The sequence below is a fragment of the Numenius arquata genome, chromosome 2 (genome assembly GCF_964106895.1).
Source record: "Numenius arquata chromosome 2, bNumArq3.hap1.1, whole genome shotgun sequence".
Classification (NCBI taxonomy): domain Eukaryota; kingdom Metazoa; phylum Chordata; class Aves; order Charadriiformes; family Scolopacidae; genus Numenius; species Numenius arquata.
The window spans coordinates 10661386-10683340 of NC_133577.1; the positions used below are offsets into that span (position 1 = coordinate 10661386).

The 21955-nt window shown below is 44.0% G+C and overlaps 1 protein-coding gene across 3 annotated transcripts in view; it reads left to right on the forward strand.

Annotated features, from left to right (window-relative positions):
• Positions 1-1080: 1080 nt before the first annotated feature.
• CNKSR3 (CNKSR family member 3) overlaps positions 1081-21955 on the forward strand; it is a 62257-nt gene continuing 41382 nt past the window's right edge. The window contains exon 1 of one of the 3 annotated variants that reach the window (XM_074144497.1): positions 1081-1251. In XM_074144497.1, coding sequence (XP_074000598.1) covers positions 1200-1251 — 52 coding nt within the window. In that variant the 5' untranslated portion in view covers positions 1081-1199. The remainder of the gene's footprint in view (positions 1252-21955) is intronic. The other 2 variants (XM_074144495.1, XM_074144496.1) reach the window with 2 other exon arrangements.

The following is a 21955-nucleotide window of genomic DNA, read 5'->3' on the forward strand; positions in this document are numbered from 1 at the left end:
TCTCCCCTCTTCCAATTTAAAACCATTACCCCTTGTCCTGTCACTACACTTCCTGACAAAGAGTCCCTCTCCAGCTTTCCTGTAGGCTCCCTTCAGATATGGGAAGGCTGCTGTGAGGTCTCTGCAGAGCCTTCTCTTCTCCAGGCTGAACAACCCCAGCTCTCTCAGCCTGTCTTCATAGGGGAGGTGCTCCATCCCCCTGATCATCTTCATGGCCCTCCGCTGGACCCGTTCCAACAGGTCCATGTCCTTCCTGTGTTGAGGACTCCAAAGCTGGACACGGTATTCCAGGTGGGGTCTCACGAGCGCAAAGTAATCTATTGTGGTGAAACAGCCTCCACAGCCAAGGACGCTTTTAAGTGCAGGATTCAGAAATAAAAACCCCAAATGCCAATCCTGGGACCGGCGTGGTTGAAGGCAGGCTGCAGTCGCTGCTAAAATCGCCACGGGGCTGTAACTCACCCAGAGATGCCACCGAAGTGGGGTGAAGAGCCCGGCCGCCACTTCACCCCGTGGGCAGGACAGGGAGGAGAGCTACAACTACACCTCGCTTTAAAGGACAGCCAGATTTGTGTCACCGCAGGGTCCCAAGAGCGGTGGCTCTCGGGCGTGACAACACCTGACGGGGTCTTGCGGCGTGGTCCCAGCCACCGCCCCTGCTTCAGAGCGTCCTTTCCAAGGAAGGCGAAAGCTGGATGTGGCTTATGGGCAGTAACGACACTAAAACGTGAGGAAAAAGAATCGGGTTATTTGACGATTTTGGGACTTTCTTCCTGCACAGGCGGGAGCTTGAGGGGCAACAAGCGTTTAATCCCCTTCCCGGGAGAAGCCGCGAGGGATCCCAGGAAGTTTCTCCTCAGCGCTTTTCCAAGCACGGGGCCCGGGCGCAGCCGTTAACGGCCGGTTCCGCCCCGCAGCGGCCGCTGCGGGGCGGAACCGGCCGTTAACGGCTGCGCCCGGGCCCCGGCCCGGCGGGAGACAGCACCTGGGGGCGGAGCGGCAGCGGGGCAGGCCCGGCCGCGGCCGGCGGGAGGAGCCAGGCCGAGGAGGGGGCGGCCCCGGAGCGGCGCTGCCGGGATGGGAGTCTGAGAAGACTGGGGACGGAGTCGGCATCGCGGGAGAAGAAGGGGGACGGAATCGGCGTTCCTCCACCAGTCCCGTCCCGTCCTCCGTCCCCCGTCCCCCCCCCCCCCCCAGCCATGGAGCCGGTGACAAGGTGGAGCCCGAAGCAAGTGTTGGACTGGACGAAGGGTAAGAGGGCGCCGGGGTCGGGCGGGCTGGGAGCCGGGCTCGCCGGCGGGGGCGGCCGCATGGCCGGTGGGGCGAGAGGTGCCGCCGATGGGCGCCTTTGCCAGCGCCGCGCCGCGGCGGTGCCAGCCCCGGCCCCGGCTCTGTGGCCGCCCCGCCGGTTGCGCCCCGGGACTCCCCCCGGTGTGCGGCTTCACGCTCCCTCCCGACTGCCGCCTCCTTACCTGTTGGTGCACTTGTGTGTGCTTCGTGTTTGTGGGTTTTAAGGGTGTGTGTTTGTTTGTTTGTTTGTTTTGAGGTGAAGGTGAACTTTGCACCGTGGCTGGCTCGGGGTACGTGCGCTGGCAGTGGGGTCCCCCTCCCCAGGGCTCGGTCCCCTTCTTCTGTGGTCGTGCCGGCCAGTCTGCTCGCATGGAGATAGTAACTGTTCTCCTTCAGGCAGATATAAGAAGTTAACTTCCAGCTTTTCAAGCAAAAGCCGCTCACTGGTCGAAAAAAGTACAAAAAAAACTTCAGTTTTGTGAGTTAAGCAAAAACTTTATAAACCAGCTCAAGTAAGCAAGAACCCTTAATCCTGCTTAACGGTGTCGGGATTAAAACGCTGGGCTCCCGCTCGGAGAGTTGAATAGCGGCCCCTCCGCCTGTCTGTCTGTCCGTCCGTCCCTCCCTCCCGCTCCTCACCTCTGGTGTGTGTGGGCGCTTGTTTCTCTCCCTCTTCCTCCCCCCCCCCCATCAAAACTTCCTACTCCGTTTCGAGGCTTTTTCACATACCTGCGGGAAGCCTCGGCGGGACTAGTGTGCGGAGGAGGCGTTTGGGGAGCCTGCGCCCAGCTCCGGGGGGCTCTGCCGTGGGAGGGAGAAGGTGGGGACGCCGCGGACTTCAGCAGTGTTGGGGTGTCTTCGGGGTTTCTTTTTTTTTTTTTTTTTTTTTTCCGAAGGCTGATCGAACCTGAGTTTTGTCAACTCCGGTTGGACGCTGTGAGTGCTTTCTGAGTGCCCGCTGGGATATTGCTGTCGCTGTTCCCACCCTACAGGAAACAAATCAAAAGGGAAATAGCCATGAATTAGGCGAGGGATTTATGATTTATGAAATGCACTTCTGTTTTCTTGGAGGATTACGTTTTAGCGTGATCGCCTTTTGTTACATAAAGTGTTTTCACAGGCTTTTGCTGGAGTTGAAGTTGATGTGAAGTTAGGAATGCTTTCAGAGGTGAAAGTTTCCCTGGATTAGAAGCGGCATTTACTTATAGCAGCCATTACTCCTCTGTCTGAGGACCATAATGGTGATTAGACTGCATGCCTGTGGCCAGCACTTGGCAGGGGCTGGGTTGGAGACTGAGGCAGATTTGGAAAGCAGGCTCGTGTTTTCATACAGCGCGGGATGGATATTCCCAGCCCTCCTGAGCGTGAGCATGTGCATGGAGGGGACAGACCGGTGCCAGTGAGGGACCGTCCAGGCTGCCTTTGTGAGAAGAGGATTCCATACAAACGTGCTGTGAAGTTATGCGTTAACATATAAATAACCTCCACAGAAAGATCTCTCTCTCTTTTATTTTTTTTTTTTTTTTTTTTTTTTTTATGATTGGTATTGGTTTAAACAGGAGTGCATTGTTCCGATGAAATAATCCTTTTGCTTTGGCATGTGGAATATTTATATAATGCTTTTCCCTCATTGTGTTTTTTCTCTTGGGCGCTGAAAGCTTGTTACCTTGCCAGATTAAAGAGAACCTGCTAATCATTTTAAAAGGCTTTATTATACTTAAGCATGCTTGCCTTGCTTTCTTGCATAATTTATTTTACTTGCAAGTTCCTTGAACAGGTAACTCTTTAGCTGGACCCTCAATTAGTGTTATGCAGAATAATTTGAGGGCTGCCTGTAGTTGGGAGGTGGATCTTCTGACTAATGCAAACACGTGTCCTTTGAAATGCAAAGGAATAAATTAAAGACTACTGGTGACTTTTATTTCTGTTGTTGTTTTTCAGTTTCTAGGTAGGCTTTCGACCTCTTTGGTGCACAGCGTCATTTTATGTCACTCCCTCCACGACAAGGCTGTAATAAAGAAATGAGATGTGGAAAACTTTTATTTATGGTTACGCTTTCATCTTTGCACATTAAAATTGACACTTTAATAGCTACCTAACAGCCTTATTAGCACAGTGTTTCATAGTTTTATTTTTAATCTGAGATGGTTATTTACTCAGTAGTTCATAACCACTGGATTTTATGTTTGACCAAAGACCAATATTCTGTATTTTACCTTATGAATATTATAATTAATTCTCAAGGTTAGTTTTATAAAACAAATAATTGGAGGGGAGTTTATGCCATTTGTTTTCTTACATGTGCCACCTAGGAAAGGTGGTACCATGATCTTCACTGAACTGGTGAAGCTCTGGGAGAAAGTATTTGGCTGGTAGTATCTGCTGCCTGTAGTTAGTGCTGTGGTGCCATGGAGATGTAGTCTAGAAGAATGACATAAATAACTGTGGTGGGAGATGCCAGCTCCCAGTGAGATCGGTTTTGCAGATAATGATGCATGCTTATCATACAATGCTAAAAACATCTTGAAAAAATGTAGAGAGTATCAGAAATAAGTGGTCTGATTTACTCCATTTTAATGGTTGATGTAAAACTGAGAATGTTTTTCCAGGAACTTTTTTTTTTCCCCTTTCAACTCTTTTACAGTCAAACACCTATAAATTGATTTATTGATTTTTATTCCCCCCCCCCCCCCAAAGCAAAAGAAGCATGGAAACTTCCGCCATTCCATGAAACAAACCCCAAATGTAAGCTGTACAACCACTGCTGGACAGTTAGCTTATTTGCTCTTGGTGAACTTGCCCTTTTTGTTTGTTTGTTTGGGGTTGTCTGTTTGTTTTTTAAAGTGGTAAAGTGGCTTTTGAACTAACTTTTTTAACAATGTAACTCTTATCCTGAAAAGTTTTATTCTGTGATTTTGAGCTGTTCATTCCTAGGTAAATACTGTAAATAGCATTTATGTAGAATTTAAAATAGAACTATCAAGAATTAGTAAGCTGAACATGAGTTTTTTTTAGATTTTTGTGGGCAGGTTTTAAATAAAAAGTGCTCTGTTTATTGTTACCAACAACAGCTGATACAAAACATAGTTGCTTGTCTTCTCTTGCTAATTCAGACTAGAATGCTGCTATTTTTTGCGAACAAGGGTGTTTTTTCTGCCAGAGTGCTGTACTGACAGTAGCAGGCTATGTAGGTCCTAAGAGTGGGTCTAGTTAAACCAAAGCTGCTGAGGAAGAATTGCACTTTTACTTGCTAACAATTTTCTGTGTAGGTGAAGATTTCTCAAGCTTTGACCAAGGATGTGATAATTTTAGCTACAGCATCAGTGTTTGAAAACTATATCTGGTATTTTTATAAGCACCTTCTTGATTTCTGTCTGCAAGAAGTGATGGTGTAGTTATAGGTTTCTCTTACAGCGTGACACTAATTCAGATAGTATTTAGGGGCCATGTTCAGCCATGAAAAGGTAGTACTTCGGCTAGGATGCGGTGTGGATTTGACTTGTGGCGGGGTTGACATGGAGTTTATGCTCTTCAAATGATCTAGCCTGCACTGTTTTCCTGACTACACTGAGAAGATGTGGTTTGTTTGTTTTTTTTAATATATTTTTATTTATTTATTTTGAGTTGATCCTTGTTGGGGTATAAACTAACCTCTAGATGGTGTTGCGGTTGACCTGTGGTCTTGCTCCTGTGCAGGCTGAGATGCTTATGGGCTCAAAGTCCTCACTTGTCTCACAGCGCTCCCTCGTATGCCCAGGAGACTGAATTCCCCCAGAGCTCCTCGAGAGGGATTCCTGAAGTTGCTCAGATTGTGAGACATTTGTATGGCTGTGAAAGTTGTGGCACATCTGCAGTACACTGCTGGTATTTGTTTGATTGTGGGATTGCAGTTTTCTGGGCTATCCTGGGTCTACATCCAGCAAGAACCTGTTTAGTTCCGTAGGGCTGTGCATGTGAAGAAACATCCAGTACAAAAATGACTTAATTTCACTGGAGTAGCAACAATTTGAAGGAAACAGAGTGATCTGATGATGTAGAGAAACTTTATCTGATCTCGGAAGCCCCTGGGTACTGAAAACCCCGCAGCTAAGGTCGTTCCTCAAATGATGCAAGGGGGAGGAAAGCTGTGTATGGGATAGAGCCTCCTGTGTGAGAAATGTCACCATCTTATTAGAGAACATCACTGTGCCTCCTCTTTGTTTGCTGTAGCCTGATCTGTCTCTTCCCCCTGCCCCCAGGCCTCACATACTTATGTCAGTTGTGACTTCAAGCCAAATTTTACACGGTAAAGACAGTTTGATGTGCTTGTGGTTAGAAGCCTCCGTTGTTGTGAGACTCCGTTACAATTTGGCCTTTGTTGCTGTAGCTGTAGACTCAGCTGGCTGGGGATCACGCGTCTCTATTGCGCTCCAGGTTTAGTTATTCCCTTTGTCAGTAGTTCATGGATATCACTTATTCCTGGGCCTGTTATGTCATGAAATACTCTGATTTCCATTCCTGGTAAAGCTTTTGGGCAACTATATTTATTTATAGGTACGCCTGGGAGGAGAAGGAGAAATATGCTCATTTATTAATAGTTAGTAATTAATTGTGAGGGCCTGGTGTTCTTTTTTTAGAGCTATCTTGCTTATCAAGGGAGATTTCAACAAGGTCAGTTGTGTTAACTGTGTGTGCTGGGAGCTGCAAACCATAGCTGCGTTTTAGAAACAAGTATAGGTAATGCATAGCGCTGGAGTTATTTTTTTAGCCTTCCTTTTCTTTGTAGGTACTCTCAAGTGAATGCTGTTGTGTTCAGATTATTTGGGAAAATTTAACACTAAGAAACTCCTGCTAATTTTTTAAGAGAGAGCATTTTGCTTTCAGTGAAGACGGATAGAGGGCTGCCCATAATGAGGGCTGCAAAAGAATCTCTTTCCTCTGTTTATTTGGTTACTTAAAAAATATTTGTACAGAGTGTTTGTTAAATGATCAGAAAATATCATTGGATAACCACTGTTTGCATACCTTGGCTAAAATTCTGAATATAGCTGGCCTATAATGTTTTACTAGCAAAAGGTGCATATGCTAAATACATCTATTTATATTTATTTGTGGGTTGAAATGAAGTAAAGAGTTGCACAACGAGTTTGTACTACTGCAGTCGTAAAATTATTCATTTGTTGTTGCTAAGATCAGTGAATGTGTATGAAAAAAATAAACCCAAGTTGGCCTCTGTGTTCATGTTGTTTAGATCATGCTTTCATGGTTTTTGCTGTGTTGCACTTCCTTGAGCTGCTTGTGGGTTCTGCAATTTTTTTCTTGAATTTTTTTTATTTGTTTCCACCTGATCTTTTGATGTTCACAGTCAGCTCTGTTTATTTGCCATTAAGTTGCTGTTCAAACTACTTTAACCAAACATCAGACATTCTAGAAGCTGAATGATGTCAGCATAATGTCTGGAAAAGCATTATTTTAAATGCTAAAATCACAACTGGCATTAGTGGAAAGCTGATTGTAACTTTTGGAGAGGAATGTAGTGAAACTCTGACAATGAATTTTAGGTACACATGGTATATTTGGGTAGTACCTGAACGTAGGTTAGTAGTGTTAAGAGTGAAGATGCTTGCTTAGAATTAACCAACTAGAGATGTAAGATGGTACACTTATTAAGGCAGGCTTCTTCTGACTGCTCGGTAGAAGGTGCAGAGATTGGCCAGTGGGTCGGTCGCTTTTTTCCTTCTTTCTTTAAAGCTTTTCCGTGAGTGACAGGAAGTAATTTGTATCTGTTGTTGGAGTCTTCTGTAGGAAGAGCCTAATTTTTGATGAAATATTGTGTGTGTGCCAGATTTTTAGAACTCTGTTATGTGCTCATTCACATGCCTGGGACCCCATGTTTTCAGCATGTAAATCCTCTTGGCCAAGGATCATGCCTCTCTCTGTACGCTGTCTAACACAGCAAGAGCTAAGGGAAGACAAAGTACAGGGTGCTGGATAAAATGCATGTTGAAATTTGTCATGATGTTTTATTTTCTTAAGTAAAAGACCCTGACAAAAGGCTGTTATCCAACACATGCCACTAGATGAATTGCAGTTATGAGTGATGCATGCATACAGCCTGTCAGCAAGTATTCAAAAAATATGTGGGTTTCTTTGGGTAGTGTTTGTTCTTGCCTTTTGATTTCTTAAATCTAAACTTCTGGTTTGCCTGATTTAAGTCATGGTCTAACAGATGAGTTCCTTCCAGGCATGTCAAACAGATGATGACTAGTGACAGGGATTGCAGAAGAGGCAGCAACACTGCTCAGTTTTCAGTTTGCTGCATCATCTTGGGAGAAGATTTTCACTTATAGGGAAGCTTCACACAGGTTTGTTAATGAGTAATTCCAAATAGTGCTGCTGTGAATCAAGTGGAAAAGCTGATTACCATTGCATTTTTTCCATAAAAGTGATGATGTTGGTCTTAAAAGACAATAAAAAATGTTTTTATAAATACATTATCAACAAAAGGGGAGGGCTAAGGAGAATCTCTATCCTTTATTGGATGCAGCGGGGAAACAGTGGCAAAGGATGAGGGAAAGGCTGAGGTGTTTAATGCCTTCTCTGCTTCAGTCTTTAGTAGTAAGACCAGTTGTTCTCGGGGTACCCAGCCCCCTGAGATGGAAGACAGGGGCAGGGAGCAGAATGAAGCCCCCATAATCTAAGGCAAAATGGTTAGCAACCTGCTGCACCTCTTAGATGCACTATGGGGTCAGATGGGATCCACCCAAGGGTACTGAGGGAGCTGGCAGAAGTGCTCACCAAGCCACTTTCCATCATTTACCAGCAGTCCTGGCTAACTGGGGAGGTCCCAGTTGACTGGAGGTTAGAAAATGTGATGCCCATCTACAAGAAGGGCTGGAAGGAGGATCCAGGGAACTACAGTCCTGTCAGTCTGACCTTGGTGGCGGGGAAGGTTATGGAGCAGATCGTCCTGAGTGCCATCATGCAGCACATATGGGACAACCAGGTGATCAGGCCCAGTCACCATGGGTTTCTGAAAGGTAGGTCCTGCTTGACTAACCTGATCTCCTATGACAAGGTGACCTGTGTAGTGGGTGAGGGAAAGACTGGATGTTGTCTACCTGGACTTTACTAAAGCCTTTGGCACTGTTTCCCACAGCATTCTCCTGGAGAAACTGGCTGCTCATGGCTTGGACAGGTGTACTCTTTGCTGGGTAAAAAAAAGCTGGCTGGATGGCCGGGCCCAAAGAGTTGTGGTGAATGGAGTTAAATCCAGTTGGTGGCCAGTCACGGGTGGTGTTCCCCAGGGCTCAGTATTGGGGCTGGTTCTGTTTTACATCTTTATCAATGATGTAGACAAGGGGATCAACTGCACCCTCAGTAAGCTTGCAGATGACACCAAGTTGTGGGGGAGTGTTGATCTGATTGAGGGTAGGAAGGCTCTACAGAGGGATCTGGACAGGCTGGATCGATGGGCCAAGACCAGTTGTATGAAGTTCAACAAGGCCAAATGCCAGGTCTTGCACTTGGGTCACAACAACCCCGTGCAGCGTTAACAGGCTTGGGGAAGAGTGGCTGGAAAGCTGCCTGGTGGAAAAGGACCTGGGGGTGTTGGTTGAAGCTGACTGAATATAAGCTGGCAATGGGCCCAGATAGCCACGGCAGCCAATAGTATCCTGGCCTGTATCAGGAATAGTGTGGCTAGCAGGACTAGGGAAGTGATTGTCCCCCTGTACTCGGCACTGGTGAGGCTGTACCTCGAGTACTGTGTTCAGGTTGGGGCCCCTCACTACAAGAAAGACACTGAGGTGCTGGAGCATGTCCAGAGAAGGGCAATGGAGCTGGTGAGGGTTCTGGAGAGTAAGTCTTATGAGGAGCAGCTGAGGGAACTGGTGTTGTTCAGCCTGGAGAAAAGGAGGCTGAGGGGAGACCTTATTGCTCTCTACAACTATGTGAAAGGAGGCTGTAGCGAGGTGGGGGTTGGTCTCTTCCCCCAGGTAACAAGCTATAAGACCAGAGGAAATGGCCTCAATTTGCACCAGGGAAAGTTTAGACTGAATATTAGGAAAAATTTTTTCACCAAAAGTGTTGCCAAGCATTGGAATGGGCTGCTTAGGGAAGTGGTTGAGTCACCATCCCTGGAGGTATTTAAAAGATGGGTAGATGTGGTGCTTAGGGATATGGTTTAGTGAGGGACTTGGCAGCATTAGGTTTATGGTTGGACTTGATGATCTTAAAGGTCTTGTCCAATGTAAATGATGCTATGATTCTTTATAGCAACCTCTCACATATTTACAGTAGTTCTTCAGGGCTCAGCTTTTTGTAGTCATAGATTTTAGCGTATTTGTCCACAGGGCTGCAGTAAGAGATAGGAATTTCAAATAAAAATGCTGTTTGACTGTGGATCCCCATCTGATGTTAGGCAGGGTATACAGTCCTTTTGTCAGTTGGGCTCTCATTACCAGAGTGAGATGACTTTGGAGTCTGAGGCTATCATTCATATCCCTGGGCCATGCTTCCTTTGCACGAGGAAATTGCCTGCGGGTTTCCATATGCCTGCCCCCATCCTTTTCAGAGTACAAGCAATAACATTTCACAGCTTGGAGGATCTACGGGAGGTACGCTGAATTAGCCTGATCTGCTTCACTAGCTTTAAACATTCATTACCTATTAAAATAGATATTTATGATATTATGAAATGTAGCTAATTTTCATCAAACGTCACACATGCTGGACAAAACCAAGCATCTGTGTTTGATTTGGTGAAATCAAATCACTGAGCTCTGTAACTTTGGTCTACAAACATGCATTCAGTATCTAGCCAAATTATGTTATAACATGGCATCTGTGATGAGTCCATGTCGTTTCTTGTATGTGCTGATACCCTTTAACACGAGGACAGTTCTTTGTCACTGTTATGACAAAATCTCTTATGTTTTTTTGAACTGTTTTTTATACTAGTAGTTAGGCGTAGGTAAGCAAAGCATCTGGTGTGCTGTTGCAATCGAAGCTCTGTGGCATAAACGTGATCTTATCTTGCTCCTTGATCAAAGGAAAGAACTTAATTTAAAGCTTAATCAGTGCTCATCAAGGGCTAAGGCTTCTGCTAAAGCAAGTGTTAGTACATGCTTCTAGGCTAATGATCCTGACTTTTCTGTCTTGTATGTGCAAAATGAATGTTGCTTAGGTTGCCATCCTTTTATCATTAATATCTTTCCTTATCTTAGAGTCTTGCATTACTGGGATTGCTTGCATACTGGGTGAATGCTTTATGAATGCAATATGCCCATTTTGTCATTAAATATAAGATATCTCGTTTGATACTGATGCTTCTCTAGCCAGGCAGACGGGAAGGGCTCAAGGGATTGCTTCCTTTGTATAAATTGTAAGTCTAGTGGGTCAGTGAGGTAGACGGGTTAAGGGCTTCTGTTGGGCCTTCTAGCTTTTGTTAGCTTGTAAAAGACCCTTATCTAATAAGGGAGGGTAATCTAATAATCTAATAATTCTGTCAAGATGCTACTGCTGTTGCCTGTTCCAAATATGCTTTGTTCTGAGCTGAGGGTCTTGGCAGTACTTTTTCCTCCTCCTGAAGTAACATTGTGAATGAGCTGTGTCCTTGCTGTGATGGCCAAAAAGCAATCCTTTGGTGACAGGTGGACTTGTAAATAGAAGAATGAAAATCTACCAGTCTGTTTCATTTGGACAGCAATATCATAACTTCAGTGCCTTGAAAATTTAATTTTGAATTGGCTGCTATCCCACTGCTGTAGGAGGCAGAACGCTGTACCTGAGCAGGTATCTCAGTGCTGCTCTGCTGAGAAGACTTATGCTTGACTATGGGGGTGGGGAGGGAGAAGGGAATGATAAAGACTTTATTTTTTTTTTTTTTTTTCCCCTCCTATGTAGGACTTCCCCTGAGAAAGGAGGGCTATAAGAACAAGTTCAGACATGCCTGAAGAATGTGGACTGAAAAACATGTGCATAAAACCATGAAAAACATAGGGACCAGGGGATGGAGCTGTGCCTGGAGAGTATTGTAGAGTAAAAGTGGGAACATAGTGAAATGCAGATACCTACTCTGACATGTGGTGGTTTTGGGTTTTTTTTTTGCTTTTCTTTCCCCTCCCTGAATAGTTATAGTGATGATGTGTATTCACTGCTTCACTCCATCCTTTGCAAGGTGCAGGATTCTTGCTGTATGTATTCTGTTAACTTCACCAAACAGAATTTTAAAAGGATTATGGCAAAACATAAAACTTAGTAATTGTTGGCATTCCTAACGCAAGCTGTAATGGAAACTTCGGAAGAAAGAGGACGCAAAAGATAAATATGCTATAAATTCTCTGTGCTTGTATTTTCTTTTCTTAAAAATTTGTAGTATTCCACGTAGTATTTGGACTTAGGTTGTACTCACCAGAGGGTGTAATATCATACCTCTTGTGAAATATTATCCCTGTGTAAACATAAGAGCATCATAGTTCTTTCCTTGTATTTAAAAACAATCCTTCATCTTTTCTCTAACTGTACTTACTTCACACTATTTCAGACAATAACACTAGATAAATAAATCCACATGTGATTGAAATAAGAACTTGGAAATCAAACCTGCCAATAACATTTTTATTTCTTGCTGGTTTTGATTGTATCTCACAATAAAATGTGTTAGACATCACTGCATTAAAAAAAAGTTAAGACACGGTTTGCTCTCAGTTATGATTAGGATTTAATGGTAATCTTGGAGGAACATGTAATAGTGGCATTTGACTGAGAATGAGATTCATTGCATATTTGGGAGGATAGGTGTGGGTTCGATGCACCGGTATTGGAGCTGGGGCATTAAAATGGACTGAGGTAAAGCTGTGCTTCCATAGCAGGTACTTGCTGGCAGTGGGGGCTCTCAGTAGTGGGGGATCTATTTTTATGGTTGCTCTTATGATAGTTTCATGCTTATTAAATGTTTTGCTGCTTACTACTTTATTAGTGTATGTATACCAAACTCATGCTGGCTGGTAGGATTCTGGCTAGTTGTGGTAGTTTTATCCCTGTTTTAAAAGTATCAAGATAAGATGCCTGGAGTAGAGCCTTGAGAAACAAAGTCTCTGGGGGCTGAGAAAAGTATTCTTTTGGTGCTTTGTGCAATTCTTATCTTGATTTAACCTTAATGAATTTTATTGCAGTGTCCCTGGTGCTTTGCAGTCTTAATTTTATTCTTTCAGCACCCCTCAGTAGGGATTTGCTGTTATTTTCATTTTAAAGATAGGGAGTTAACATTGTGAGGAATTTGGGGTGTGTCTACTTTACACACTGCAGTTCCAACTACCCTAAAGTAGGTTATCTCTGCAGTAGAAACAGCATTAGCGTGGTTGTCTTGGCTATTTTCACCTCCTAATGCAGTTCCATTGCTTATAAACTCCTGAAATGTCTGTCTGGACAACTTTGAGTGTCTGTTCATGGATCTGCATTGTGGAATATATGGTGAAAGAAAGTGATTTGCCTCTGGTCATACAGTGGGTGGCATTCAAATCAGCATTAAGACATGATTAATTTAGATGTCCGTACTCCTGTTATAGTCACTGGAGCCTAGAGAGTGGTTCAGCAGATTTTGTGCTTGGTATCTGTTTCAGGGCAAGTCGAAACATGCTCTGGGCTCCCTGGACTACTGAGTAGGTCTCCATTGAGTATCCTTGGAGTTCAAGCATGTCAGTCTCCAACCGGTCCATCCCATGATGTCTGCAACAGAGGAAGAAAACTTGCAGGCCCTCATTCAGTGTTGTAGTTACTGGATCCTTCTTTCTCCATCGGTCATCTGAGAACTGTTGGGGTGCAGGAAGTCATAACAGCAAACGAGGGGGCATGCTCATTTGAAAATTATGTATTTGCTTGCTTAAGAAAATAGATTATGGCTGCATTTAGAGTTGTTGGAATACTACTAGTCAGTAGGCATCTGATGTACAAAAGAGTTGTTGGATGTAATCAGTGTGATCTGTACATGGGAGAGCTGTAATTATGTCTCGTACTATTCAGCATCTGATGAAAAATTTGGTATTTTAATACAGAGTGCTTAAAATATTGCATGTGAGAGTGATAACAGATGCAAATATGATAATAGCTGACCTCTTCTGTCCTTTCTACTTCGTCTAGCTCCAGTGCGGTGTCTTTAATTGGTGGACTACCTTGTAAAGCTACATAGAAAGATAAGCAGCACCACATATTGCTGCATGAAAAGGCAGTGGTAACCGAATTGGGGTAGCTGATAGTTTTTAGATCTTTGTGGTATAATTTGAAATACTTGGAGCAGCCTTCTGGGGCTACTCTGGATTCTTTTGAGAGCAGAAACCCTCCTATTGTGATGCTAGACATGGTGGGAAACCATTTGGAAAATGTTTTCCATTGATGTTGCTGGAACCAAACCTTTGGTGAAGTAGCTAGTCTTGAATATGTTGGGAAGCTGTTTAATGTTTTGTCATTTTAGATCACATCACAGTGCCTAGGTTCCAAGCTAGTGAGCGTCTTTAGTGTATCAAATTGTCTCTTGAAAGTGCGATGTGGCCATATTATCACTAGCAACACTGTATGTCAGATTTTACTGTAGTGAGATTAGTACTGGCTTCTTGAGGCGGTGTATTTGGAGAGGAACTCTAGCTCCCAGTAGAGTCAGTCCCATGCTGGGCATGCCTGGAGACTTTTGTTGAGCTGTCATTCACAGAAGTACTAGTTTCCCAGATTGTCAGTTTGTATGTACTCATACAAGTTTTGCTCAAATTAACTTGCTGCAGAACACTGAATGGACTGTGTGGTTTCGAACTCACTCATGTATAATTGAGCATAATGCATGTAATTTTATTGTCCAGTATCATCCTCAATTTTCCAAGGATTAAGAGTGTGTTGCAATGATAGTTGGAAACTTAGTTAATTGTCTCTTGGGGCTTTACTGAAATATATTGTGCTCTTTAGTATTCCTCCCTGTCATTGAGTGTTCTCAAAAATCTGTTCACTTTTGAAAACTAGTTTTCTATTAAGACTTAAACTATTTTCATTCTGCCTGCAGCATCCCACTAGCCAGCTTTGTTAGTCATATATGCAAGGGCCCTCCCTAGAGATGCTTCTGGCACCTAGGAATTATGCGCTCCCTGGAAGCTGCACCAATAAAGTCGTATTCTGTAACAGATCTTGCCAAAAAAAGAACCCCAAACCAGACAAACCCCAGTTTAGCTGAAATGCTGTGAGAAAGAAGCAAATGGCTGTCAAACAAATTGTCTGGCTTCCCTAAAATATCTGATGGTACTTTGCTGTGTCTTGAAAGTATCAGGAAGACTTGTTTGGGATTCTGCAGAGGGTCAGAAATATCTTGTCATCACCCTACTAAGAGGGTGGAATATCTGCTCATGCTCTTTAGAATCACAAAAAAACTGTATGAGGATGACAGATGGAGTGGTTGAGATTGATATAGGGCGCTCTCTTTCCTGCCCTCCTCCACTCCGCATCTAGGAGGAAGGTGGGGCTCCTGGTCAGGTTGGTGGTATTTTGGACTTGTGTATGATTCAGACAGAGCCCTCAATCAGCCATCGTTGATGTTAGATGCCTTTGGCTTTTGTACTGTTGGGGTGTTGCACTTGAACTCTGATGAGGTCTTTGCTATTTTAGGAAGTAGCATCATCATTCCACAAGGCTGTAAGATGGTGTGGAATAATGAAAACGTGTCAGGCAGCTAATTGTTTGAAGCAATTGCTTTAGATGTTTAAAGCAACTACAAAAATACGGGGAAGCTGAGAGATTTGGTGATTGATTGCTCAGTTAATAAACCTTGGTTTTTCACATAGTCTGTTCAAAGAAAGCTGAGATGTTTCAGTGATATGCTTTAAAATGCCTATTGTATTGGGTGCCTCAAGGCAGGTCTTTCCTGTCACTGGGATGTTAAAAGCATGTTTTGCTGCTTCAAAGTTGTTTGTTTTTTTTTTTTTCTTCTTTTTTCCTATCTAGGTGTGCTAACCTTATCAGTCTTTTCTCCGCTCCTCACTGCTGCTGCTGCTGCCTTTATTGCTTCAAATATATGCCGGCTGTTTTACCTCTGAGATCTTGTCCTAACTTTGCTCTGCACATCCTCCCTCACCTGTTGTTGGGAACCCAATGGCTACTGTACCTGAACACCTTTAAGCTTTCTGGTCCTGTTCACATTGCTGCAAAGCTCTCCTCAAAGCTGTCAGCTGTGATGGCATCAACCTTCCCAGCCCTTTACAGGTGAAGGGTGATGGCTAGCACAGTAAAATTGTTACCTGTCCAATGGGATGGGGTGTCACTCCTTGGCTTCGGTTCCTCTCCCTGTTTCAAGCTCCCTTTGGACAGGGGGTTGGGATATTTGTTCTCTGGTCTTGAGGCTCCTTGTGTGTCCTGGCTCATGGAAGGGATGTGCTATATAAAATACTGCAAACAATAACTTTTAAGAAGCTAGAATTCCTGATGTAAATGTTGTGGGGATTTTTAACATGAAGTAACGTAGGCATCCAAGTAATGACAGTGTCTCCTAGGAGAATCCAGTAGTGACTCCTGGGGATCTGTCCATGATGGAAAGAGATAGGCACTGTCAGCGTTTTTCTGTTAATGTCATTCAGCTTGCAATGACATATTAATGTGATTAGCAGGTGCTGATGGCTAGTGATTCTCATGTGCCTGTACTTAAGCCTCCTTGGTGACCATGAGATTGTAAGGTGCTAGTCATAAATGTTTTGCAACAGTGTAGGAGGTTGTCATCTAAAAGGCTGGCTATCTGGCGGCTACATCAGCTGCTGCCTTACAGCAAACTGCTCCCTGACTAGCTCATGGGTGGAACAGTAATCACAGTGTTCGCAAGGGTGCATACGCGAGGGAGAGGCAGATGTGAGTAATGGACCTTGCTGCAATCAGCCAAAACAGTTCCACATGGTGGTGCGAGAAGGCAGCCAAACCCAATTAAAGGGATGGCCCCATTTCTTCTTGGGAGCCAGGAGATAGGCAGTTTTGCAATGTTACCTCTTGTTTCCACTGTGGGAACAGGCATCAGAGTGTTAATTACCAGAGTTCAAGAAAAGGAGCTCTTGTGACTAATGAACTACTCCTTCAACCACAAAAACCTTGAAACTTTTAAATGGCAAGCTGTTAATTACATGTTTGAGATGAAGGCCCTAGGGCGGGGGGTTGTTGAGCCGTATTAACCACATAAAGTTATCCGGCACCCAGGCTTTGTGCGCTGGAGATAGAAAGATGTAGAGTGTACTGTTACTGCTTTCACAAAGTGAAATGACTTTGAGCTTGACCTGTGGAAGGATAGTAGTTTTTTTTTAGGGTCAACATTGGCCTTTTGCTCTTGCTTGAAAGGTGTTGGCCTAGTTTCCCCGCAGAAGGGGCCTAACCTATTAAAGTTGACAAGCCGTGGAGGCAGCCACCTCCTCAGGAAGTATGTTTCAAAGGGAGCAGTGCTTTTGTGTTGCCTGTAGTCAGTGTGTAATTACTGTGATAATATTAATACTGCACGTGATTGAGTTCTGTGCTCATACTTGCTTCCATTTTATTTCTTTGGGAGAGTATTTGTCCATGCTGTTGTGAAGAAGTTGTTAGCAATAGTAAATCAGATGGGCAGAGGCTTGGAGATGGGATGTATGGACTGATGGAAGTCCAGCTCTGGATAAAGTGGGCTGAAGTTTTTATTTTTCTCTGAGTGGAATGGGTTGGTTTCTTCTTAAGTTGGGTTGCCAGTTTGCCAGGGAGTTTTGCTATGCAGTTGTCTCTAAAGGGTTTCCTTGCTGGAGGTTTGTTTTGGCACAGAGATGGAGAGTGTGGCTAGGTGGGGGTCTGCCTGGTCCCCTCTGTCCCACAGCTCCCTAGGCCTGGGCACTTTTCCCTTTAGGAAGAGGGTATCAGCTGTAGTCTGCAAGTAAATGCATGGGTTTTGTTTCTGTGGCTTTCATTTCAGCATCTTTCACCAGGATTAGCATGTGTGTGTGGGAGGGGGAAGCGATAGTTGCGGCTTAGTGTTTGCAGACCGAGAGGTTGATGACTGTTTTATATCTATTAGAATAAAAAACGTTGGACCTAAAAAAAAGTCTGACATTTCATGTGAACAGGATGAGAGAGAGTAACTTGGAGACTTCTGTTATATGCCAGTAATGCTCTTATGTGGATTGCTTGCTTTTGAGATACTGTTACTTCTGTCAATTTGAAATAAACACTAAGATAGAAAATAATGTAAAAAAAAAAAAAAAAAAAAATTTTGTGCTTACTGTAGTTGAAGCAGTGTGAATGTTTAAAGATCAGTTAAATGGTCTCTTCTGGGTGAATTCCTCAAATGGAAATTTTCAATAGTAATTTTTCCTCTCCTTTCCTCTTGTGGCTGTATTTCCCTTTATTCCTGGTGTTTTCCTTTTATGTGGTCTTCTTTGCCAGGTGGTATTTTGTCGCGTTGGCCTTACTGGGGTAGGAGCAGCATCACTTTATCCTAACTCCTGTTTTATAACAGTTTTTGGAGGATTTTGGACTCTTTTCCTCAGTAAAGAAGACGCTTATAGAAGTGACAGAGCAGAACATGTTCTGATGAACTGCATTAGTCCTTGGGTGGGAAGCCCTCCTTCTTTTCCAGCTAATGGTGAACAGAAGATCATAGAATCATAGAATGGTTAGAGTTGGAAGGGACCTTAAAGATCATCGAGTTCCAACCCCCCTGCCGTGGTCAGGGACACCTCCACTAGAGCAGGTTGCTCAAAGCCCCATCCAGCCTGGCCTTAAACACTTCCAGGGATGGGGCATCCACAACTTCCCTGGGCAACCTGTTCCAGTGCTTCACTACCCTCACAGTAAAGAATTTCCTTCTAATATATAATTTAAATCTCCCCTCTTCCAATTTAAAATCATTACCCCTTGTCCTGTCACTACACTTCCTGACAAAGAGTCCCTCTCCGGCTCTCCTGTAGGTTCCCTTCAGATATTGGAAGGCTACTATGAGGTCTCCCCGGAGCCTTCTCTTCTCCAGGCTGAACAACCCCAGCTCTCTCAGCCTGTCTTCATAGGAGAGGTGCTCCATCCCTCTGATCATCTTCGTGGCCCTCCGGTAGATCTGTTCCAACAGGTGCATGTCCTTCCTGTGTTGAGGACTCCAAAGCTGGACACAGTACTCCGGGTGGGGTCTCACGAGCGCAGAGTAGAGGGGTAGAATCCCCTCCCGCAACCTGCTGGCCACATTTCTCTTGATGCAGCCCAGGATGCGGTTGGCTTTCTGGGCTGCCAGTGCACACTGCCGGCTCATGTTGAGCTTCTCATCCACCAACACCCCCAAGTCCTTCTCCTCAGGGCTGCTCTCCAGCCATTCTCTGCCCAACCTGTATTTGTGCCTGGGATTGCCACGTCCCAGGTGCAACACCCTGCACTTGGTCTGGTTGAACTTCATGTGATTTGCATGAGCCCATCTCTCAAGCCTGTCCAGGTCCCTCTGGATGGCATCCCTTCCCTCCAGTGTGTCGACCGCGCCACCGAGCTTGGTGTCGTTGGCAAACTTGCTGAGGGTGCACTCTATCCCACTGTCCATGTCTCCGACAGTGATGTTGAACAGCACTGGTCCCAGTACTGACCCCTAAGGAACTCCACTCGTCACTGGCCGCCAATTGGACATTGAACCATTGACCACAACCCTTTGTGTGCGGCCATTCAGCCAGTTCCTTATCAACCGAGTGGTCCATCCATCGAATCCACGGGTTTCCAATTTTGAGACCAGGATGTCGTGCGGGACAGTGTCAAACGCTTTGCATAAATCCAGGTAGATGATGTCTGTTGCTCTGCCCTTGTCCACCAAGCCTGTGGCAGCATTGTAAAAGGCCACCAAACTTGTCAGGCACAATTTGCCCATGGTGAAGCCATGTTGGCTGTCTCCAATCACCTCCTTATTTTCCATGTGCCTTAGCAGAGATTCCAGGAGGATCTGCTCGATGATCTTGCCAGGCAAGATAGAAGTGCCTGGTAGCCTCTGTAGTGATAGTTTGGAAATAAGTTAGTGCTTCACAGCTTTCTGCTTACGGATCTCCAGTACTTGTGGAGAGGGCACTGCTGGAGTTGTTGGGTTTTCTGGAAGTTTTGGTACAGAGCACATGGGGATGATGCCATTTTCTCAGTAGCAGTCTTGATTTGGGGATGTGAAGCCAAGTCTGCATAAAGAGAGAGTGTCTGTGTGAGACACTGTTTCTTTGTTGCTGTTTTCAATAATTTCAGCATGAAACATATTGGATTTAAAAAACAGGTGCAAAAATGATTGCAGTCACTGTTTTTAGGACATTTATTTGCATCCTTTTGTTCGAGCCTGTTTTTCACCTATTTCAGAGACTTCTGGATTGGGTTCATTCTTTTTGATTAACTGCTGTGTTAAGAATAAGTGCCCTCTTCCCTTCCCTGTTCTTGCAGTTTCTCTCACATCTTCAAAACCCAGTCTAGGGACATTACATGGAAGAGTTTTGTCTGTATGATTTTATTGTTAATAGGTATCTCATGTTGTTAGTGTCCAACTAAATAGCCATATCCTTGTGTTGATGTACGTGGGGAAGCTAAAGCAGGGTCTACATTCGGGAAACTGCAGTTATGCTCTGAATCGTCAATGTAAGTGTACAAGAAGTATCTGAGGGGTTTGTTTATTTTGTAAAAAGAGCAACAGGGTTTGCTGGGAAGCTGGAACACAAAGCTGTCATAGTGATGCAAAGGTTAATAGGTGACGTTTGGATCACTGCTGTTAATACAGCAGCAGAACAGTAGGTTATTTTTGGTGCTTAAAGTAATGTTACAGGTTCAGGATCAGGGCCTCATTGTAAAAGACTGCATGCAATCTCCCACATACACACACGTACACACGTAGTCTGCTCCCTAAGGACTAAATTGTGTCAGACATTAAGAATGCAAACCATTATGGGATTTTCATCCCTTCATGCATCTGTTTTGCAAATACAGAACTCAAAGCCTTAAGGGGAGACCGTCCACTTTTAATATTCACTTAGAAGTCGGGCTGTTAAATGGTTAGTTTATCACTTTCACAAATGTCAACTATTTAGCTTTATTTAAAATCTCAGTCAGAGAATCCTCCCCCTTGGTTACTGTACAGCTCTAGATGTGGCTGCAGTGAAATCTGATGTAATTGAAATGCAAGTATTTGAGATGAGGGAGAAATACGGTCCTTATAAGGTGGATCAGCCACTTGGTTAACAGACATTTTCTCCATGGATGGCTTGTCAGGTTTTACGAGGTATCTGCCTGTTTTTGCCTCTTTTAAGGGTTGCCTCTCTTTACCAGTTCCTGTCCTTTCAGCTGTTGAATTTGTGCTTAACAGAGACAAGCATGGGAATGCTGATTTTTGGTTTTTTTGTTAAAAAATTGATTAATTTGTTTTATTTGAAAGCCAACCCTCATGACAAAAAGGTAATATACAAAGAAAAAGATATTTTGCTAAAATAAGTTTTGAAAGTAACATTATTTTTTTTTTTTTCAAAAAGGATAGTGGCATAGAAAAAACTCAGTATGAGGAAAAACTGACTATATATAAGGAATCAGTGATGCCTCATAGACAAAGAGAATTGTTAAATGCACAAGAATAATGAATTGAGGAAGCATTGCTTTGAAGTGTCAGTAGGCAAAAAGATAATGTAGGTGGAAATACAGGGGGCTGTGTTTTACTGAGGTTAAATCTTTGTGAAGCAGAAACATTTCCTCGTTGAGATAGCTTTGAATTTTTGACACCTTGAAGTTTCAGCTTGTGATGGTGCTGATGTAAACTGTGTGTTACTCTGAATGCATTAACATTATAATTGAAATTACAAGACTTTATAAGGGGAATGGCTCATTAAGTTGTCTAGGAGTGCTCCTGTGTCTGGTGCTATTGTGAAAATTGTTTTTAAATTTGGTTGTGAATGACTTTAAAGTATAGTAAAAATGAAATTAGGTGAGCTAGAAAAGTGCAGTGATGGGGAGCTGCCTTTTGGTAAGTGTTACTTAATATGTCTGCTTATTGGAAAACTAGAGCGAGGACATGCGAGGGATGGAGTGAAACCTGCCAAAGGACATACCCCTTTGTAAAACGTTAAGTGTTGCTTCGCTTCAAGGAATATTACACAAAATGATTGATGGTAATAACATCTGGGTCCCAGAAGACCAGTCTGACCAGCAGCCTGGGACACTGATGTGGTACAGCATAGCCAGTCTTGAACACTTAGGCAGTAAATGCGTTTGGTGTGTCTGGAATATTTTGTATCTGGGGATATGGTGAGAGCAGTGTCATGCAGGAGGGACTTTATTGTTATGTCAGGTACTGACAGTGCAGAGACCTTCTCCAACTATATCCCATCTTCTCCTCCCATCCCCTCTCTGCAGCAAATATTTGGAGGAGCAAATAGGGTGGTCAACTGTACCTTGAAGGACTGCGTATTAACATGCTCACTGTGCAACCCTCTATCCCACACCACACCATATTCCTCACTGTCCTCTGTCTTGTGGCATTCACTGCCTCTTGTCAAACATCCCATCAGTCATTAAAGTACCTTCTTATATTAATTACATCCATGGTGCCAAATACAGTCCTGCGACATCTCTCTGGTTCCTCCTATATGGCACCTACACAGTGTATTTCTCCAAACCTGTACCTGTATGCATGGTGTCATTTGCTGCCACGCTGTGCACTAGTGTCTCAGGG